General features: G+C 47.4%; 1 protein-coding gene across 4 annotated transcripts in view; it reads left to right on the top strand.

The window, feature by feature from the left end:
* The window catches only part of DGCR2 (DiGeorge syndrome critical region gene 2), a gene marked incomplete at both ends in the record, with an annotated part of 74,053 nt that overhangs the window by 51,636 nt on the left and 3,978 nt on the right, over positions 1–18,439 (top strand). For 2 of the 4 annotated variants that reach the window (XM_084244918.1, XM_084244916.1), the window contains 5 exons: positions 1,090–1,215; positions 6,017–6,227; positions 7,594–7,670; positions 12,942–13,118; positions 16,204–16,407. In XM_084244918.1, the coding sequence (XP_084101044.1) occupies positions 1,090–1,215; positions 6,017–6,227; positions 7,594–7,670; positions 12,942–13,118; positions 16,204–16,407 (795 nt within the window). Of the gene's footprint in view, positions 1–1,089; positions 1,216–6,007; positions 6,228–7,593; positions 7,671–12,941; positions 13,119–16,203; positions 16,408–18,439 lie in introns of all 4 variants that reach the window. The other 2 variants (XM_084244919.1, XM_084244917.1) reach the window with 1 other exon arrangement.

Here is an 18,439-nt window from a genome sequence, read left to right as displayed (position 1 = left end):
AGTGATGGGTTTCATGTGTCGGTGAGGTGGGCAAGATGAGCTTCTATGGGTTTTGAGGAGGAGGGCCTACCTCCTTTCTCCTCTAAAGCAAGTCTCTAACACTTCTGAACCTACATTTCCACCTGTAAGATGTTTTCCTTTTTCTTGTTTTTTTCAGTAGCAAGTCAACCATGTTGGGTCCCCCCTGCTTCATGTCTTCTCCTGTGAGCTTCCATTCTGACTTTGACTGCTGGGACTGTTCTGAAGTCTTGGTGAGAAAGTGTGAAGCGAGAAAAGCACCAAGAACAATCTGTGTGCAGGGAGCATTCTCCCAGATGTCAGGGATCGGTTTTGGGCTTGGATTACACGTTTGGACTCATCTCAGTCACAGCCAGTGGAATGGAAAAGGAAGGTCGAAGAGGGCGTGACCTCTCACTCAGTGGGGCCAGGGCCATCCTCTGTTTTGTTCACTGAGTCTTCCGACCATGCTTAGGATAGTGCCCAGGGCACCGAGATTGAGAGGAAAGGGGAGAGATAAGGTTGCTTGGGGGTGTCTGCATCTTGAAATTGGTGCTCTACATTAGGTAGGCTCAGCTGTGAGAGCTGCACCTCTGCTGACTATTCCTAAGTGGGAAACACTGTGGGTTTCAGAAGGACATTCTTTATTGTCAGAGGTGGTCCTTAAGAGGTCTGTAAGTTTCTCATCTTAGCTCTGCCCCCTCCCCATGGCACTCAGGATCAGACCCATCCTCTCAGTCAAGCCCTACCCCTTCTTGCTGACAAAGGCCTGTATCTATGCTGGTACATTTCCTTGGTGGAATGTAGTGGACTCTCAATGAATAATGAGTGATAGCTCTGGGCATTTGGATTGGAAGAGAAATGCAAAGAAATGATGGAAATGGGAATTATCCCCTGAACCACAGAGACGCCTGCTCAGCACAAAGAAGCTTCCTCTATCACCATCTGACTTATGATGACTTAACTATTATTTCACCTATTACCCCCTTGTTTCTCCCCAGGCTGCAAGTGGCCTGACTTCCACAAATCATCAGCATCCAGGGTTGCTGGCATGAGCAGTGTTTACAGCCCCTTTACCTTTTTTGCTTTCAGAAGTAACTGGAGAGACTCGTCCTTACCATGGGAAGGATGCTACGGATCCAAGGCAGAGACGGGCCCAGGGCGGTGACCCCATGCATTTCCACTCGGTGAATATGGCGCAGCCTGTCCGCTTTAGCAGTAAGTTGGAGACCTGCCCTGTTTATTAGTTAAGCTTCCCTAAGTCTCCTCCTGCTTCTGAGGGAGAGGTGTGTCTTCTAAAATAACCCTTCAGGGTGTCAAGCGGTATCATCCTCTTTTGATGAGTGAAGCTGCATGATGACTCCACTTCTGAGTGGTGACACCATAACTTGAATTCAGGTTCAGGAACCAAGCTGCTTGTTTTCATAAATGATCACTTATGATCCCCTTAGGGGGATGATGGAGAAACAGGCTCCGAGATAGAGCTGTTAAGAGGGAGGTCTCTACTTACGCTTTTTTTTTTTATTTTGGTGGGAACCTCACCAGTGGCCGGGGATCAAACTGGAGCTGCAGAGGCTGCGGGCAGCCTCGCAACCCAGGGCTCAACCACTGCGCCACCAGGGGAGGCCCTTATGCTTTTTTTTTTAAGATTTATTTATTTATGCATACAAGAGCTGGGGTGCAGGCCAGAGGTGTGGGGGTAGTGGTGAGAGGATTCACCAGAGACAGAGTGGGGAACAGAACAGGCAGATTGACTGAAATACACTGCTGAGGGGAGCAGCGGGCAAAATAGGAGAGGTCTGTTGCACCATGTGGGTAGCTCCCTGGCTGGGGCTCAAACTCGTGCTGCAGAGGTTGAGGACAGCTTCTTAGGTTGTGTCTTAACCCCTTGCACCACCAGGAAGGCCCTCTACCTCTGTTTTTAAACTCTTTTTAAAATTATTAAAGGAATAATTTTAAAGAATTATTCCTTTATTGTAAGATTTTTTAAAAATTTATTTTGTGTGGAAGAACTGGGGTGTAGGCCAGAGGTATGGGGGGGTGAGAGGATTCACCAGAGACAAAATGGGGAGCAGAACAGACAGATCTACTCTACAGAAATACACTGCTAAGGGGAACAGCAGGCAAAATAAGAGAGGTCTGCTGCGCCATGTGGGTTAGCTCCCTGGCTGGGGATAGAACTCAGGTCATCATGGTGATAGGACTGAGACTTAATCCCTAGGCCACCAGGGAGGTCCCTGTTTTTGTTGTTGTTGTTGTTTGTTTGTTTTTAAAGATTTATTTATTTATGCATACAAGAGCTAGGGTGTAAGCCAGAGGTACTGGGGGCGGAGAGGATTCACCAGAGAGAGTGGGGAACAGAACAGGCAGACAGACTGAAAGACACTGCTGACAGGGAGCAGTGGGTGAGTCCGGAGAGGTCTGCTATGCTATGCCGTGTGGGTTGCTCCCTGGCCGGGGATTGAACTTGTGCTGCAGTGGCTGCTGATAGCTTCATAGGTTGCATCTTAACGCCTTGCACCACCAGGGAGGCCTGGAGGTCTCTGTTTTTAAACTTTTTCTAAAGTGACTAAAGAATTCCCCGTGACGCTAAGATATTAAAGGAAAATAACTTTAAGAATTTAAAGGAGCATAACAAGATTAAGAAAATTTGAAAGGCAGAAAAAACACAGCTGAAATCCCCTCCTGACAGACATGCTGTGCATATTGATGGTCATTGGTCCGATGAGGAGGAACTGACAGGCAAGGCTTCTGCACCCAGGTTGCATTAACACTCACCCTATAGGTGCCCAGTACTGGGAAGCTCAACAAGGTCCCTCATGCCCTATAGGGCCCCCACTGCTCCTCATAGCTTGACCCAGCATGGGGTCCAGGTTCCAGTGATGGGAACTGAGCCAGCAGAGTTCCTTGAAGCTGTGCTTAACTTTGAGATGGTTTGAGGAAATGATGAGCTTCTCGGGGATTCCCACAGTGGAGAGTGCCTAGTACAAGCCTGGCGAATGAGGAGCTAAAGCCCTGCAAAGTCACCCTTGGTCACACAGCAAACAGGGGACACTCTGGGACTTAGTACCCCAGGGTCGCCACTCTTCATCCCATTCATTCTCTTTTCATCACTTATCTACTTTTCTTTTGAACAGCACTCTGCTTAGGTAATAATTCTGCGGAGTTCAAAAGATTAAAAAAATGAGCCTATCAAAAGTAATGTTCCTTCCGCCATTGCCCGCAGTCACTGGCTTCCATCCCCAAAGGGTTTCCTCATAAGGACGGAAGCCCAGTCCTGCCACTTGCCAGGCAAGATGCTCAGCCTTTCCACTCATGGCTGTGGGCTCCCAGCCCAGTTCTCAAACATGGAGTCAAATCAACCCACCAAGTTGAATGCATCATGTAGGGGCTTAGGAAAAGCACAGTACAGGCTCCTGGTGATTCCCCCCACCCCACACCACGGCTGCACATGTAATGATAGTGTGCCACTGCACCTTCTCCCCCCTTCTTGGTGGTCTATGAGGACTGGTGCCTGGTCTTCAGTAAAGAGCCTTCTGACAGGCTTCCTCAAATTTCACCAGGCCCTTCCTTCCTGATGGACAGCTGGCACTGCCCCCTGGCTTCATTACAACAGTGCCACGGCAGGCTCATTGGCTCAAGGGCCAGAGCTGCTATTTTCTCTTCTGTAATCTCTGTACCTTTGGTAATAAGTTATACACACATAATAAAATTAATTTTTATTAAGTAATAAAAGCACAAGCATCTGTCTTTAAGAAATATCCAGTTCCTGCATGGTATTGGAACAAGAACAGACATACAGACCAATGGAATCGAATAGAAAATCCAGAAATAAACCCACAGATTTATCATCAACTAATCTTTGACAAAGGAGCAAAGAAAGTTTGTTCAATAAATGGTGCTGGGAAAACTGGGTCTCTACATGCAAAAGAATGAAACTTGACCACTACCTCACACCATACACAAAAATCAACTCAAAATGGATTAAAGAACTAGACATAAGACCTGAAACCATAAAATATATAGAAGGAAATATAGGCGAAACACTACATGACATGTACATCAAAGACATCTTTACAGACACATCACCCAAAGCAGTGATAGTGAAGGCAAAGATAAACAGCTGGGACTACATCAAATTAAAGAGCTTCTGCACAGCAAAAGAGACAATAACAAAAACAAAGAGAAACCCCATCAACTGGGAGAACATTTTTGCACACAACACTAATGATAAAGGACTGATCACAAAAATCTGCAAAGAGCTGATGAGACTCAACAACAACAAAAACAAAAATCCAGTCAAAAAGTGGGCAGAAGAGCTAAAAAGAAACTTCTCTGAAGAGGAAATGCAAATGGCCAACAGGCATATGAAAAAATGTTCAACATCACTTGTAATCATGGAAATGCAAATTAAAACTGCCATGAGATACCATCTTACACCAGTGAGAATGGCACATATTAAAAAAACTAGCAACAACAAATGTTGCCGAGGGTGTGGAGAAAAAGGAACTCTCCTGCAGTGTTGGTGGGAGTGCAAACTGGTCCAACCACTATGGAGAGCTGTGTGGAGATTTCTGGACCTACTAAACATAGAGCTTCCATATGATCCAGCAATTGCACTCCTAGGTATTTACCCAAAGGACACAGAAACATCAATTCCAAAGAGCTCCTGCACCCCTATGTTTATAGCAGCACTGTTCAGAATAGCTAAGCTTTGGAAACAGCCCAAATGCCCAAAAATAGATGACTGGATCAAGAAGATATGGTACATATACACCATGGAATATTACTCAGCATTCAAAAAAGATAAACACATGCAATTTGCAGCAACATGGATGGCGCTGGAAGGGATCATGCTCAGCGAAATAAGCCAGAAAGAAAAAGAAAAATACCGGATGGTCTCACTCATAGCAGGAATCTAGAAAACTTAAATAAGGGACCAGAAAAATGAATAACTATAAGAAAGTGAAAATCAAAATCAACAAAAAACTATGAACCAGAGACACTTTTGGGGGGGGCGGGAAGGGAGGGATTGGGGTCAGAATGGGGGGGTTGCAATTGTATGGGGAATATAAAAATAAAATTTATTATTTAAAAAAAAAAAGGAAAACTGAAAAAAAAAAAAGAAATATCCAGTTCCACTGGATATAGATGCATGTAACAATAGCATTTTTAAAAATAACTGGCTTTATTAAGAAATTATCACTCTTCATCAGTGTACCCTTAGGAAGTAGGGACCCCAGCACTTGCAGGTCATAGACCCTGTAGAACAGGTCATTGCTTTTACCCAAGGCTTTCGTATAGTGTGGGGTCCTTGGTGACCTGAGGGGCCCGTCAGCCTTGAGAGGGTACTTTTGACCCATTCTGGCTAAGGGAGACACTTACTCCAACTGGCTATTTGGCTTTTGCTTTCTGGGGAACCAGTTGGGCCTCATTTTCTCATCTGTGGAAGCCAGGGGTTAGTCCTGCAATGTCCTTCCAATTCTGACCTGGGCTTTTGTTGCAGGGGAGCACTAGCCAAACTGAGGTGAACAAAAATGAAGGGACAAGGAGTAGACTGGGGAAGCTGAAAACTTACTAGTGGAATGACCTGAGAGCCGGGTCTCGCTCATTGAAGACAGTACAGGTCGGGGAAACCTCCCTGCTTATGCCCACTGGGTGTGCAGTGAGCCTGCTTGGGGGCCGTGCCCTCTTGTCAACCAGACTTATGTGGAAAATGAAATTTACTTTACAGAAGTGAATGTGGTAGCCAGTCTTTACTGCCAAATCAATTAAGACTTTGTAGAAATAAGCGGAATTCCTGCTATCTGTGTACCTTAGGTTGTATTTATGTGGTAGGGACACTTGAGCGTTTCACAAAGTTGTCTTAGAAGCAAGATTTTCCCCGTGAATCTCACTTTCTGCATTTCTCTAGGGTGATTTCTCAGCTCTGCTGTCTGATGCAGCAGACATCATTTCGTTTTGGAGTGAGGATCCTAATTTGGGGGACAACTCCCCTTCTGTCCTTCATGTTTCCTAGGGAAGTGCCCGACAGGGTGGCACCACTATGAGGGCACCGCCAGCTGCTACCGGGTCTACCTGAGCGGAGAGAATTTCTGGGACGCCGCGCAGACTTGCCAGCGTGTGAATGGCTCCCTCGCCACCTTTTCCACTGACCAGGAGCTGCGTTTTGTCCTGGCGCAGGAATGGGACCAGCCAGAGCTGAGCTTCACTTGGCAGGACCAACACAAGTGAGTCCTGGGGTGGGGCTCCAGTGCTTGGTTTTGGGGCCCATGGCCTCTGCCAAATGCAGCCAGCACTTGGGGAGAGAGCAGCTCTACCCCTGTGGCAAATATAGTCATGAGTCACTTAACAGTATTTCGGTCCATAGCGGACTCTACACAACAGTGGTCCCAGTAGCTGCACCTCATAAAGCCTGGGTCTGTAGTAGGCTGTGCCGTCTGGGTTTGTGTACTTCACTCCATGATGGTCACGTGACAAGAAAATCACCCCATGATACATTTCTCAGAACATATCCCCAACTTGAAGTGAAGCATGAGATTTGGGGTTTAGAGTGGGCATTGAGATGGAATTGGGGGCTCTTAGAGGGTCAGAGACAGGCCTGGGGATTGGTTTTCCTCTCTGGGCTCAGGTACAATTATAGGGTACTGGATCTGTGTCAGGAAGTCTTCTTGGTAGCAGATTTCATGGGCTGATGACAGGGACTCACCAGTGGGCAGAGGTTCCTACTGAGAGAGTGGACTTTGCCAGGCTTTCCATGAGCAAGAATGTAACTTTGGGCTCACACTAGCCGGGCCCTGGTTCCATTCCAGGCCTTTACCCCAAGCTCAATAGCATTGAGAAGAAATTGTGGAAACTACAACACTTCCCAGGCCCATCATTTTGGGGGTATGTGTGTGCTAAGACCTGTGGTGTGCTGCCCCATACACACTGCCAGGAGTGAGGGGTGTGGATCATAGAGTTCACCAGCCACCCAGTGCTCCCTCCCAGCAATTGTGCAGCCTGCCTCACTGCCATGGGAGTGTAGTGACCTGTAGCAGGTAAAGACAGAGCAGAGTCCTCATTTCAAGACCTGAGCTGCGGTTTGTGCCACAGATATAGCTCATGACATCAGCTAATTGTGAGACTGTACTATTTCTCCTTCTGAAGCTACAAAGTGAGAAAAAGGACTCCTAGCTGACAAGGTTGTTGTGAATCCATGGAGAAGGGAGAGGGCACAGACCAGCAGTTGGGGAAGCGCCCCTCTCCTCCAGGTAGGAGAAGGCATGGCAGTAGGCTGAAGGGGCAGAATGGCACTGCACCAGGGCACCTGTAGTGACTATGGCCCTGCTGCCTGACAGCTCCGAGGCTGGGCTGGTAAGCTGGGGTGAAGGACACACTCAGCCTTTGGTTGTGGCAGTCAGCCAGATCTGTGTGTCTGGCCCCCCAGTGCTACAGTGTGTGCAGTCAGGCGTACACTGTGGGCCTGGGGCAGCTGGCTCTGAGCCAGACACCCTGCAGGAGGCTGTGCAGTGTTAGCCAGCACTGCTGTTAAACACACGCAGAGTCCATGGCTGCTGCCATGCTAAGGCCTTTTCTGTTTCTGCCCTTTTTCAGGTTGTGGGTTGGCTATCAATATGTTGTCACTGGCCGAAACCACTCCTTAGAAGGTCACTGGGAGGTAGCATTCAAAGGTAAGCCTTTCTGATCTCTCAGAGGAGTCACTGAATATGAAATTGGGAGGACATCATAGGGGGGCTCCCCTCCTCCCTCCTGCCCTCTCACTACTGGTGCCTGACTTGTAGGGGTGCCTGGTAGAGGAGGCATGGAAAGGACGGCCCCAGATGGAGGGGAAGCTCTAATGATGGGCAGGCAGCTTGGGGCCAGCCCCCTGCTCAGGCCCCACCTGCAGACCTAGTGTGGAGTTGGGGTCCCCTCTGAAACCCAAGGTCATTTTTCACATGGCCATATTTCTAGACTGTCCATATTACCTTTAGAGTTAAAACTTTAACTGGGCCTTAAAAATGAACATATAAAGTGTGCAGCTGACATGGCCAGAGAGGGAAGGACAAGCTTTCTAAGACAGAGAAGTTCAGAATTAGAATTCAGAACTTGAACAAAAGCAGTCAGGTAGAGGAATTAAAATAGATTTTGTGAGTATTTGTATGTGTATTTGTGTTGTTCAAGGAAACGTAAAGGAAAGGTGACTGTTGTGAGTAGCTGAGCCCCTGCCCCTAGTCCCTCCCCTCATTTCCTGTTGCCTTGACCCCAGCGGTATCACTGGGCCCTGCTCCACCCTCTTGCTTTCCACCTGAGCCACACTCTCCAGGGGAGTTAAGTTGAACATGGATTTGTAATAGGTGCTGACTCATTGATTTTCTTAGGTGTAAAAATACTACTGTTCCTGTGTGATTTCAGGACACCCAAACCACCTGTGTGTAGGGTCAGCTGCATCAGTCTGGAATTTGGGGGAAGGGTAGGAACCAAACAGCAGGATGGAGGACAGTGGGAAATGTGGGATTCATGATTTTCTTCTAGACTTTTCAATATATATATATGAAATTTTCCATACCAAAAACATTTAAAAATTTTTGCTAAGAAACAGCAGAGTGGAGCCTCCCTGGTGGCACACGGGGTTAAGACACAACCTATGAAGCCGTCTGCAGCCACTGCAGCCCGAGTTCGATCCCCGGCCAAGAAGGTGACCCACATGGTGCAGCAGACCTCTCCTGTCTGGCCTGGTGCTCCCCTCAACAGTGTATTTCAGTCAGTCTGCCTGTTCTGCTCCCTACTCTGTCTCTGGTGAATCCTCTCACCCTCCGCACTTCTGGCCTGTACCCCAGTTCTTGTCTGTATAAATAAATAAATCTTTAAAAAAAAAGAAACTGCAGAGTGAAAAGAATACTAAAAACACAACGCTGGCAAATAAGAGAATGGCAGGGCCCTCCCTTCCCTGCTCCCAGGAACAGCTACTGACCAGGTCCCACATGCTGCAAAACTTGGGCCTGAGAGGCTGGCCTAGATGACACATCACAAAGATGATCTGAAGTGGATTTGAAATATTTGTCATTGTTGGCAAACCCTTTCCATGTATTGTGTGTGGGCATGATTGTATGTTACATGTATGTATAGACTTACTGTACATGTATACAGGTACTCCCCATGTGCATTTTAAGTTCGGGACTCTACTCAGGGATGGGCTTCTGAGGGTTTCTGGTCATGCACCCTGGCCTGTCCCCCAAGAGAGGAGTTCTGCCTCTGGGATCCTGTCTACACAGCTTGTCAGCCGCCCCAGGGTACTGAGACCCTGAGCCTTGGTAACACCTACTCCTAGCGTGCCCCAGATGGGGGAAGCTGCCGTCCCAGAGAGCCTTTTATAACATTTGTGCCCAAAGTTTGAAAATCACCGTGTTTCCCCACATGCTATACACCATCTCCCCCCATCACAATCTTTACTGCAAACAGTGTCACTTCAGTCTCTGGTTATTCACACTTGATATTTATTTTAAAATACGAACGTGAGCGCATACCATGCGTTTAACATGTCCACGTGTTGTATAGTTTGCTTACTAAAGATTTGTTCGTTACTGTGCCCCCAGTTGTTCCCCCTGTGTCTCAGTGTCTACACCGCTAGGGGCTCACTCCTGACAGTGGGTCAAGACCAGGTGTGCCACTTTGGAGGCCCTTCATGGTCTCTGTCTTCTTGACCGTGGTGTCCTCACCATGTTGTGTCTCATGCCTGTGGGACCTGCTGGTGGGACCTTGGATCTAGAAGCATCTGTCAGCAGTAGGGAGAGTTGATAGAGAGAGGGCTAGGACCCAGGCTGGCCTAGACTGTGCAGTGCAGAGACTGCCCTCTGAGTGAGGGCACTATTAGGTGGGGTGGGGTTAGCCGAGGTCAGGATGCAGCTTCGCCAAAGGACACAATGCTGAGAGAATGGTAGCTGCCTTTAGTAATGGCATATGTGGGAGCATCCACACAGCTCCTGATGGGCCCAGCACAGACTTCTTTTATGGGTGCTGTGATAACTAGATGACAAAGTGAGGCCCTGCCTTGAGAGGTTCACAGCCTGCGAGTGCAGGCAGACGGCACACTGGTCGGAAGAGTGAGGGTCACCCTGCCATGGGGATGAGGGAGCAGGCACAACACAGAGGTGGGAGTAGCTGCCCAAGAGGTATGCAGGAGGAGACAGGATGGCAGGAGAGATGAGGTGGCACTGCTGAGCTAAGAGCAGCTTGTGTGTAGAAGGAATGGGCAGGGCATCTCGAAACTTTTGCCGCCCATCTCTAGCTGAAGGTCTGCTGCACTGGGTGGGCAGGGAAAGGGCTGCAAGTAGGGGTCTGCGGTACCATGGCACAACGCCTGTGTGGCTGCTGGTTTCCGGTTAGAATACCTATTTGTGTGCCGTTCTGTGAACACCGGTCCTTCTGGCAGAGCAAGTGTCAAGGGTGAAGGTTTTTCAAGAAGCCGTGGTGGCTTGGAGAGGAACTTTTGGATCCCAGCCCTAAAGGTCTTTCCTGACTCCTCACACACCCTTTCAAACATATTTCCAGGTCATAGCCATGGGACCTGACATTCCTCACCTAACTTCTGGTCACCCTTACCTGGTTTCATTGCACAATTCCACTCCCCCCACCCCTGAAGTCTCCTCTCACAGCAGCCTGAGGGGCCTGCGATCTTACGCTCTCCACCATTTGTGGCTCTCAGTTCTTGCACAGAGCCACAGTCTTCGCTGAGGCCAGCAGCACCTTGTGCCTCTCCTCACCTCCCACCACCCCTCTGCCTTCACCTTCTTGCTCCACACAGGCTCCTAGCTCTCCTGCATGCCACCTCTGCTTCTACTGTCGCCCTCCCTGGCACGCTTCTTCCACAGATTGAGGGCAAGGTAGGACAAGATAGCATAGCCAGCCTGGACCATAATGACAGCGGGATTTACAGTGAATGCCAGTTTCCCTTGGTAAGTCTGGAAATGGACAGGCATGAGTCATTATCTAGACTGCCCTGGGCAGAAATGCCCGACTTGTGATGTAGCTCACTGCTGGCAAAAGGCCTGCTTCATGGGCCCCTTCTGCAGGGAGGGAGAGTGCTTGGGAAGCCTGAATTTCTCCCTTCCTCTTGCTGCTGGTGTATTGTACTGCTGCATCATAGTAATAAATCTGAGCTATGATTTACAGCTCCCATGGCACCACCCTGAGACCTGCTGCCTCACCTCCAAGCCCAAGCTTTGCTTTTTTTCTGTAGCAATGATGGCCTTCCAGCATCACATATACTTCACTTACTAGGTCTGGTATTTGTCATCTGTCTCCATTCTTTCCACCCCTCACTCAGATGTAAGCTCCACAGATAAGGGTCTTTCCTTATTGATGTGCCCCGTGTACCCCAAATGCCTGCTTATGTGAGTGAGGCCTGCTAATATTTGTTAAATCAGCAAGGGAGAGTGATTAGGAGACTGTGTTAGAGCACTGGGGCTGCCCTCATGGAGTGCCCAACAGAGTACCACAAACTCAGTGGCTTAAAACAACACAAATTTACTGTCAGTTCAGTCAAGGTGTCAGGGTGGAGGGTGGGGGGGGAGGGGCACATTCCCTCCAATTCATGTTGTTGCTCTGCTTTTTAACATCGCCAACTAAGCACTGCCCTCTCCTGGCTCTGCCTGATCAGCAGACTCACCACCCCCCTAAAGCCTTAGAAGAGATAAGCACATTTTCAGTTTTCACCCATCCTTTCTTTTTGATCTCCTAGCCTATATAATCAATACTGTATGATTATTCTGTCAATAAAAAGCCAGGATCTTGCTCTTTCGGCAGCATCCCACACTGCTCAGTTGCCCCATGACTCCTGTTTGTCAGTGAGTATTGTCAACACAACAGCACAGAGCAGAAAGTAAGCAGAGGTGGCTCCTTTGACCTGCTCAAGGGAACACCTGGGCCTCCTCACTTGGCGCTGCTGGTCAAAAGCCCTGTTTACTCCAAGGTTGGAAGGGCTGAAGTTTCCTGAAACCAATGACTGTGAAGGCCATTTTCTCTTTGCCAAACTAGACCTTTTCAGTCCTCAATTTATTTGGCCTCCCTTATGACATTCATATTCCATTTTCTTAAAGATTTCCTCATCCTTCTCTGCCAGCATCTGACAAAGGTGGTTAATTCCCAATTAAAAATTCCCACAAAAAAGGTGGTTTTCTTCAACTAGCAACTTCAGGGGGTTGAGCAGCATTCCCCCAAGTTCATGTCCACTTGGAACCTCAAAGTATGAACTCACTTGTGTCTTATGATAAAGTCATCCCGAGTATCCCTCTAAGAGGGGAAGAGGACACGTCAAGACACACGCAGAGATGGGAGTGATGCTGCCACAAGCCAAGGAAGTGTAGGACCATTAAAAGCTGGGGCAAGAAGGATTCTCTCCTAGAGAGAATTGGAGGGAATGTGCCCCCCCCCCCAACCCGACACCTTGACTGAACTGACAGTAAATTTGTGTTGTTTTAAGCCACTGAGTTTGTGGTACTCTGTTAGGCACTCCATGAGGGTAGCCCCAGGGTTCTAACACAGTCTCCTAACCACTCTCCCTTGCTGATTTAACAAATATTAGCAGGCCTCACTCACACAAGCAGGCATTTGGGGTACACAGGGCACATCAATAAGACCCTTATCTGGAGCTCTCTGGCTCTTTAGAAACTAGGTCCTGTCAGGCTGTGCTGTGTTCAGTGGGGCCAGATGGGGTTACAAGCGAATGGATGCTGTCGCCTCAGTAACTGTGTAACCCAGTGCTGTGCTCAGAGGGGCCAGATGGGGTTACAAGCGAATGGATGCTGTCGCCTCAGTAACTGCTGACACTCATTGGACCACATGCTCTTTGATGGGTCGTCTAGGTTAGAGTGAGTTGGTCTTGGTCCCTGTGAGGACTGCACTTGATTGCTGTGTGGACACTGTGTTATAATGGCCATCTCCCTTCTCTCCCGCCACCACAGGTTCTTCAGAGGTGTTCCTGCCCCCAGACCCCATCTTTGCCTCGGCCATGTCTGAAAGCGACAGCATGTTCTGTGCCCAGCTGCAGTGCTTTCACTTCCCCACTCTCCGCCACCATGACCTGCACAGCTGGCATGCCGAGAACTGCTACAAGAAGTCTTCATTTCTGTGTAAAAGAAGTAAGACACCTTTAGTGCACTGCCTCTAGTAAGCTGTGAGGAGGGGGCCACTCAAGAGAAGGTGGCTTTCTCAATTCTGGACCTTCCTGGAGACCTGGAGTGGACCTTGACCTCACGATGCTCAGCAGCGGGGCCCGCTTGATGATGGTGTGGCAGTGCCCTGGTGGGCTAACACCTGCTCTGGGAGTGCAGGTGCCTTGGGGGTGAGGGCAGAGCCTGGGCCAGGACCCGTGGTGAGGATGAGTCTGCTGAGCTGCCCTTCAGCTCTGTGACCTGGCAGCAATGGACATTTCTCTTTCCCAGGGTAGAGGCAGTACATCTAGCTCTCCCCTCAGTGTGGGTAGTAACTTGAGAGTCGTGACTGAGGATTTCTAAACCGTGAGATGTATTTGGAATTTCTGACTCCTTTGGTCACCTCCCCTGCTCTCTGCTGCTCCCCCTCCCACTCCTGGTTTGACTTCTTTGCCCCATCAAAACTGTTCCCCCTCCTCAGTGTATGGTGTCACAGCCTTTCCCTATCCCTCTGCCAGCTCCCTCCCATGACCCAGTCCTCTCTGCAGTGGGATGGAGAGTGTTAACTCCCCAGGAGCCACACTGTGTGGTACAAGGCAGGGAAGGTGGCCACAGATCTCAGCATCCTCTGTTTGGAGCAGCTTTCCCTTCCCTGTGGGTTTTTCATGGGTCAATGCTTTTCATAGATACCTGGGCTGATGCTGGTAGATTAATGTGCATTTAAAAAGAGAAATAAGACAAATTCTTTATGCATTTTGCCTAGTTTCCCAAAACAAACATTTTCAACACTATAGCATAATACCACATCAGGGTTTTGACTTGGACCAGGTCCACTGATCTCATTCTGGTGTGTGCAGTTTTACTTGCACTCATTTGTGCATGTGTGAATTCTATAATATTGTATCACCCACTCAGGTTCTAGTATCCACCAGTAGTCAAGAAAAGAGAATTCCAGCATCAGAGAGATACTGCCTACTGCTATACGCACACCTGCCTCCTACCCTTGTCCCATCAGAAACCTCTTGCAACCTCTAACATTTCTAAAATATTTTCATTTCAATAGTGTTACGTAAATTGAACCGTGGCCTATGTAACCATTCAGGATTGGCTTTTTTTACTCAGTATAATTCCCTGGAGAGTCATCCTAATTCTTAGTATGTCAATAGTTATTCCTTTTTATTGCTGAGTAGAATTTCACAGTATTGTTTCAGTTCATTTAACCATTCACCTGTTGAAGGACATCTGGGCAGATGTCCAGTTTTTTGGCTATTCCAGTTAAAGTTGCTGAGAACACTGTGTAGAGATCTTTGTGTGAACATAAGTTTTCTTTTGTCTAGTATAAATGCCCAGGAGTGGCATTGCTAGGTCATGTGATAGTTACTTATTTGGGTTTTTTTTAGAAATTAGGAAGCTTTTTCTGAGTATGTACCACTTTACATTCCCACCAGCAGTATTTGAGCAATCCATTTTCTCTGCATCCTTGTCAGTGCGTACTGTCCTCATTATTTGTGCTTTTTAGCCACTCTGACAGGTAGCTAGCACTGTCTCTTTATTTTAACTTGCATTTTCCTGACAACAATGATATGAAACAACCTGTTATGTGCTTGTCCTTTTTTGTCATCTTTGGTGAAATGTGTTTGAGGCATTTGTCCATTTTCTCACTGGGTTATTGATTTTTTTAACTGTTGACTTTTAAGAGTTCTTTATGTACCCTATATCTTAGTCATTTTTCAGATGTGTTGTTGGCAAATATTTTTCTAATCTATAACTTATGTTCTTCACATGGACTATGATGAGTTGACATTATAAATTCTTATGAAGTCCAATTTATCAGTTTTTTCTTTTAAGGATCGTTCTTTTGATATCAAGTCTCTAAAGAGACTTACATTTTAAAGAGTTTCTAGAAGTTACAGTTGCATATTAAAGTCCATTTCCATTTTGAGTTAAATTTTTTTTATAAGGTGTGAGATTTAGGTTAAGTTGCGTTGTTCTTGCCTATGGATGTCCAATTGGTCTAGCACCATTTGTTGATAAGTTGTCTTCTCTACATTGAATTACTTCTGTTTCTTTGTCACAGTTTAGTTGAGCTCTGTGAGTTATGTATGGATATAATTCTTGGTTCTCTTTATCTGTTCCAATGATTTATATGTCTAATCCTCTGCCAATACCAAAACTGTCTTGATTACGGTAGCTAATCAGGTCATGACTCCCAGTTTATTCATGTCAGCATTGTTTTATCTGTTTTAGGATCTATCCTTTTCCTATATAGATTTTAGAATAAACTTATCTGTCTACAAAAACCTTAATGGGATTTAGCTAAGAATTGTATTAAGCTACTAAATCAATATGGGGAGATTTACATCTTAAATCTTCCAATCCATGAGTTTGGTATGCCTATCCATTTACTTATTCTTTTTTTATTCACCAGCATTTTGTAATATTTTAGCAAGAAAATCTTATACTTGCTTAAGTGTATAACTTATTTTCTTTGGTGCAATAATAAATTATATTTAAAATTTTGACTTACATGTTTATTGTTAGTGATTTTTGTTTTGTATGTTAATTTGTCAATATGAAGAAATGTGATTTGTTCTTTGTGTGTTACATGTATCCTGTGACCTTACCGAATTCACTAGTTTAGGAGGTTTTCTAGTAGAATTCTTTGGATTTTCTAATAGACCATCATGTCATCTACAAATAGAGACTATCTTATTTCTCGCTTTAAAATCTGTATCTTTTATTTATCTTGCCTTACTATAATGGCAAGAATTTGCAGCACTGTAATAAATGAGAATGGTAAGAGCAGAAATCCTATCCTTGCTTTGTCCTCATTCTTATGGACAGGATAGTCATTTCTTTTTTTCATTAAGTATAATGTTAGCTGTAGATTTGGGGGTAGATGTTCTTTATCAAGGTGAAGTAATTCCCCTTTTAACTTGCCAAGACTTTTATCATAAATGAGTATTGATTTTGTCAAAAAAACACTTTTCCCCATCATTTGATATGAAAAAGTGAGGAGAGTCAGGGCTCCTTGTTGGTAACACATACCTGTGTGCATGTGTCCATGTTGCAGGTCAAACATGTGTGGACATCAAGGACAATGTGGTGGATGAAGGGTTCTACTTCACCCCTAAAGGAGATGACCCGTGCCTGAGCTGTACCTGCCATGGAGGGGAGCCTGAGATGTGTGTGGCTGCCCTCTGCGAGCGACCCCAAGGATGTCAGCAATACCGCAAGGACCCCAAGGAATGCTGCAAGTTCATGTGCCTGGACCCAGGTGAGACTGACAGTGGGTCACAAGTCATCCTTCCCCATTCAGGATGGAACCTTGACCTCTCTTGGCTTCCCCAGTGGCCCATCCCACCTAGGTGAGAGCATGTGGAAATATATGACATGTAATAGTACAAGTTCTCTTCCTTCATACTGGGTCATATGAGAATTATGTGTCCCACCCTCAGCAGCTCTCTAGCAAGCTCCTAATCAAGCCCTGGTGTGTGCCAGAGAAGGCCTAGGACCACATGGGCACTTTTGACTTCTGGGGCCAGACACTGATGAGCACAACAGGAGGTTGTGTGGCATTTCTGGCCTCTGCCTACTAGCTATCAGTTGCACTTCCATCCCCTAAGGGGGGCGGGGGGACACAACCAAAAGTGTCTCTAGACTTGCTAAATGTTCTGGGAAATATGGGACATGAGCAACGATACAGAGTCGCCCAGAGTGAGAACCCTTGGGCTACTTTTCTAGGAATTAGGTGACAGTGCCTGATTCTATACTGTAACAGTGTGGTTGGGGGTACAGGTGCACATTTAGGGTACCCTCTAATGAGACCCCTACTGAACTTAGGTGGAAGGGATGCAGGAATACAGAATTTGGAGGTTGAAGCCCACGCCCACCACCGTGTTTCCACCTGGGCCAGGGCCCTACTTCCTCTGCACTGATCTGTCTAGGTGCAGCCTTTGCGGAAGCTGCCTCACCACAGCAGGGCCTCCACCTCAGAGCTGACCGACTGCAGGGAAATAGCCTGCCCATCCTCACTCTGACAGGGACCATGATCCAGGGTGGAGAGGAGCAGGGCAAATGAGTCAGCAGCTCCTCAGGCCCTGTGTGAGGACTTTCTCCACATGTGTCCTCCCCCCATGCTGAGAGATTGTGGGTACCACAATAATGCACATGCAGTACTTTCCAGGGCTCCCCACCAATGGTAGGAGGTCAAGAATTAGAACAGCCACTGATTAAAAGCCTGAGAGAAGAATAGGAGGGCTCTGAGGGGGCCAGCAGAGGGCTCATCCTTACCGTCCTCTGATTACCTGCTGAACTACAGGTAACCCTGACTGACCTCCATATGCGAGCAATGCTGGATGTTGGGCACCACCCCAATGGTACTGGAGCTTAGGTCTGAATTCAGGCCAGTTACACAGCCTCCTGAGCTTTAATTCTTCTCCTGGTAGGGGGTCGGTGATAAATCAGAGAGTTACCAGTTGCTGGGGCTGGATGCCTGATCCTGTTCGGTGCCTCCTGTCAGGTCCCTGTTCTGGCTTTTTACAACTCATACCCCGGCAATAGGGACAGTGGAAAGATGCAGCCCCTTAAGGGAAGGACTGAAGGAGACATATGCCCCATGCACCAGCAAAGAGGACATTTCCATCACTCCTCCCACACTCACCAGCAGAGGTCAGGCTGTGGCATCTTGGGGTGCCTGTGGGGCCCAACACTGGGTGCTGTGTAGCAAAGGTCAGCACTCATGTCTGGAGAACTCCTTTCACATGGGTGCTAGGGGTTGGTGTCAGGTGGTGGGGGGGGGGTGTACTTCCTTGGCTGTGGCTTAAGGAGTCTCAGGACTCCTTCATAGCCTCAGTGAAGTCTCATTTGCAAAAAAAGGTCTGAGTGACTATCCTTTCTCAGCCACTCCCTAGCCCTTTATTCAACAGCCCAGCAAGTCTTAACTCCCTTACGCAGTCCATCAGCGAAGCATGTAAATCCAAATCCAAATGGCTCCCCAGCTTTCACCTCCCTCATCTGTCATCATCCCCAGTTCAGGCCACTGTCATTTACTCCCCTAGGTGGTGCAGATGCCTCTTTACTGGCTTCCCTGACCCTTTCATGATTCCCGCCACACATACTGCCTGAGCCAGGGCCCCTCAGGTGGCATCACACTCCACTCCAAACCCTCTCTGCCCTTCCCCTGCCCCTACCCTACCTGTGCCCACCATCGAACTGGACACTCAACCCCCACCTTTGATCCTGTGCCCTTCTCCCTGTGTTTAGGAGCCCTTCATGGGACTTAGAATTACTTACAGTGTTGTTTCTCA

Source organism: Talpa europaea, assembly GCF_964194135.1.
Source record: "Talpa europaea genome assembly, chromosome: 10".
Lineage (NCBI taxonomy): Eukaryota > Metazoa > Chordata > Mammalia > Eulipotyphla > Talpidae > Talpa > Talpa europaea.
Note: the sequence above shows the minus strand (reverse complement) of the source record. Positions and strands in the feature narration are given on the sequence as shown.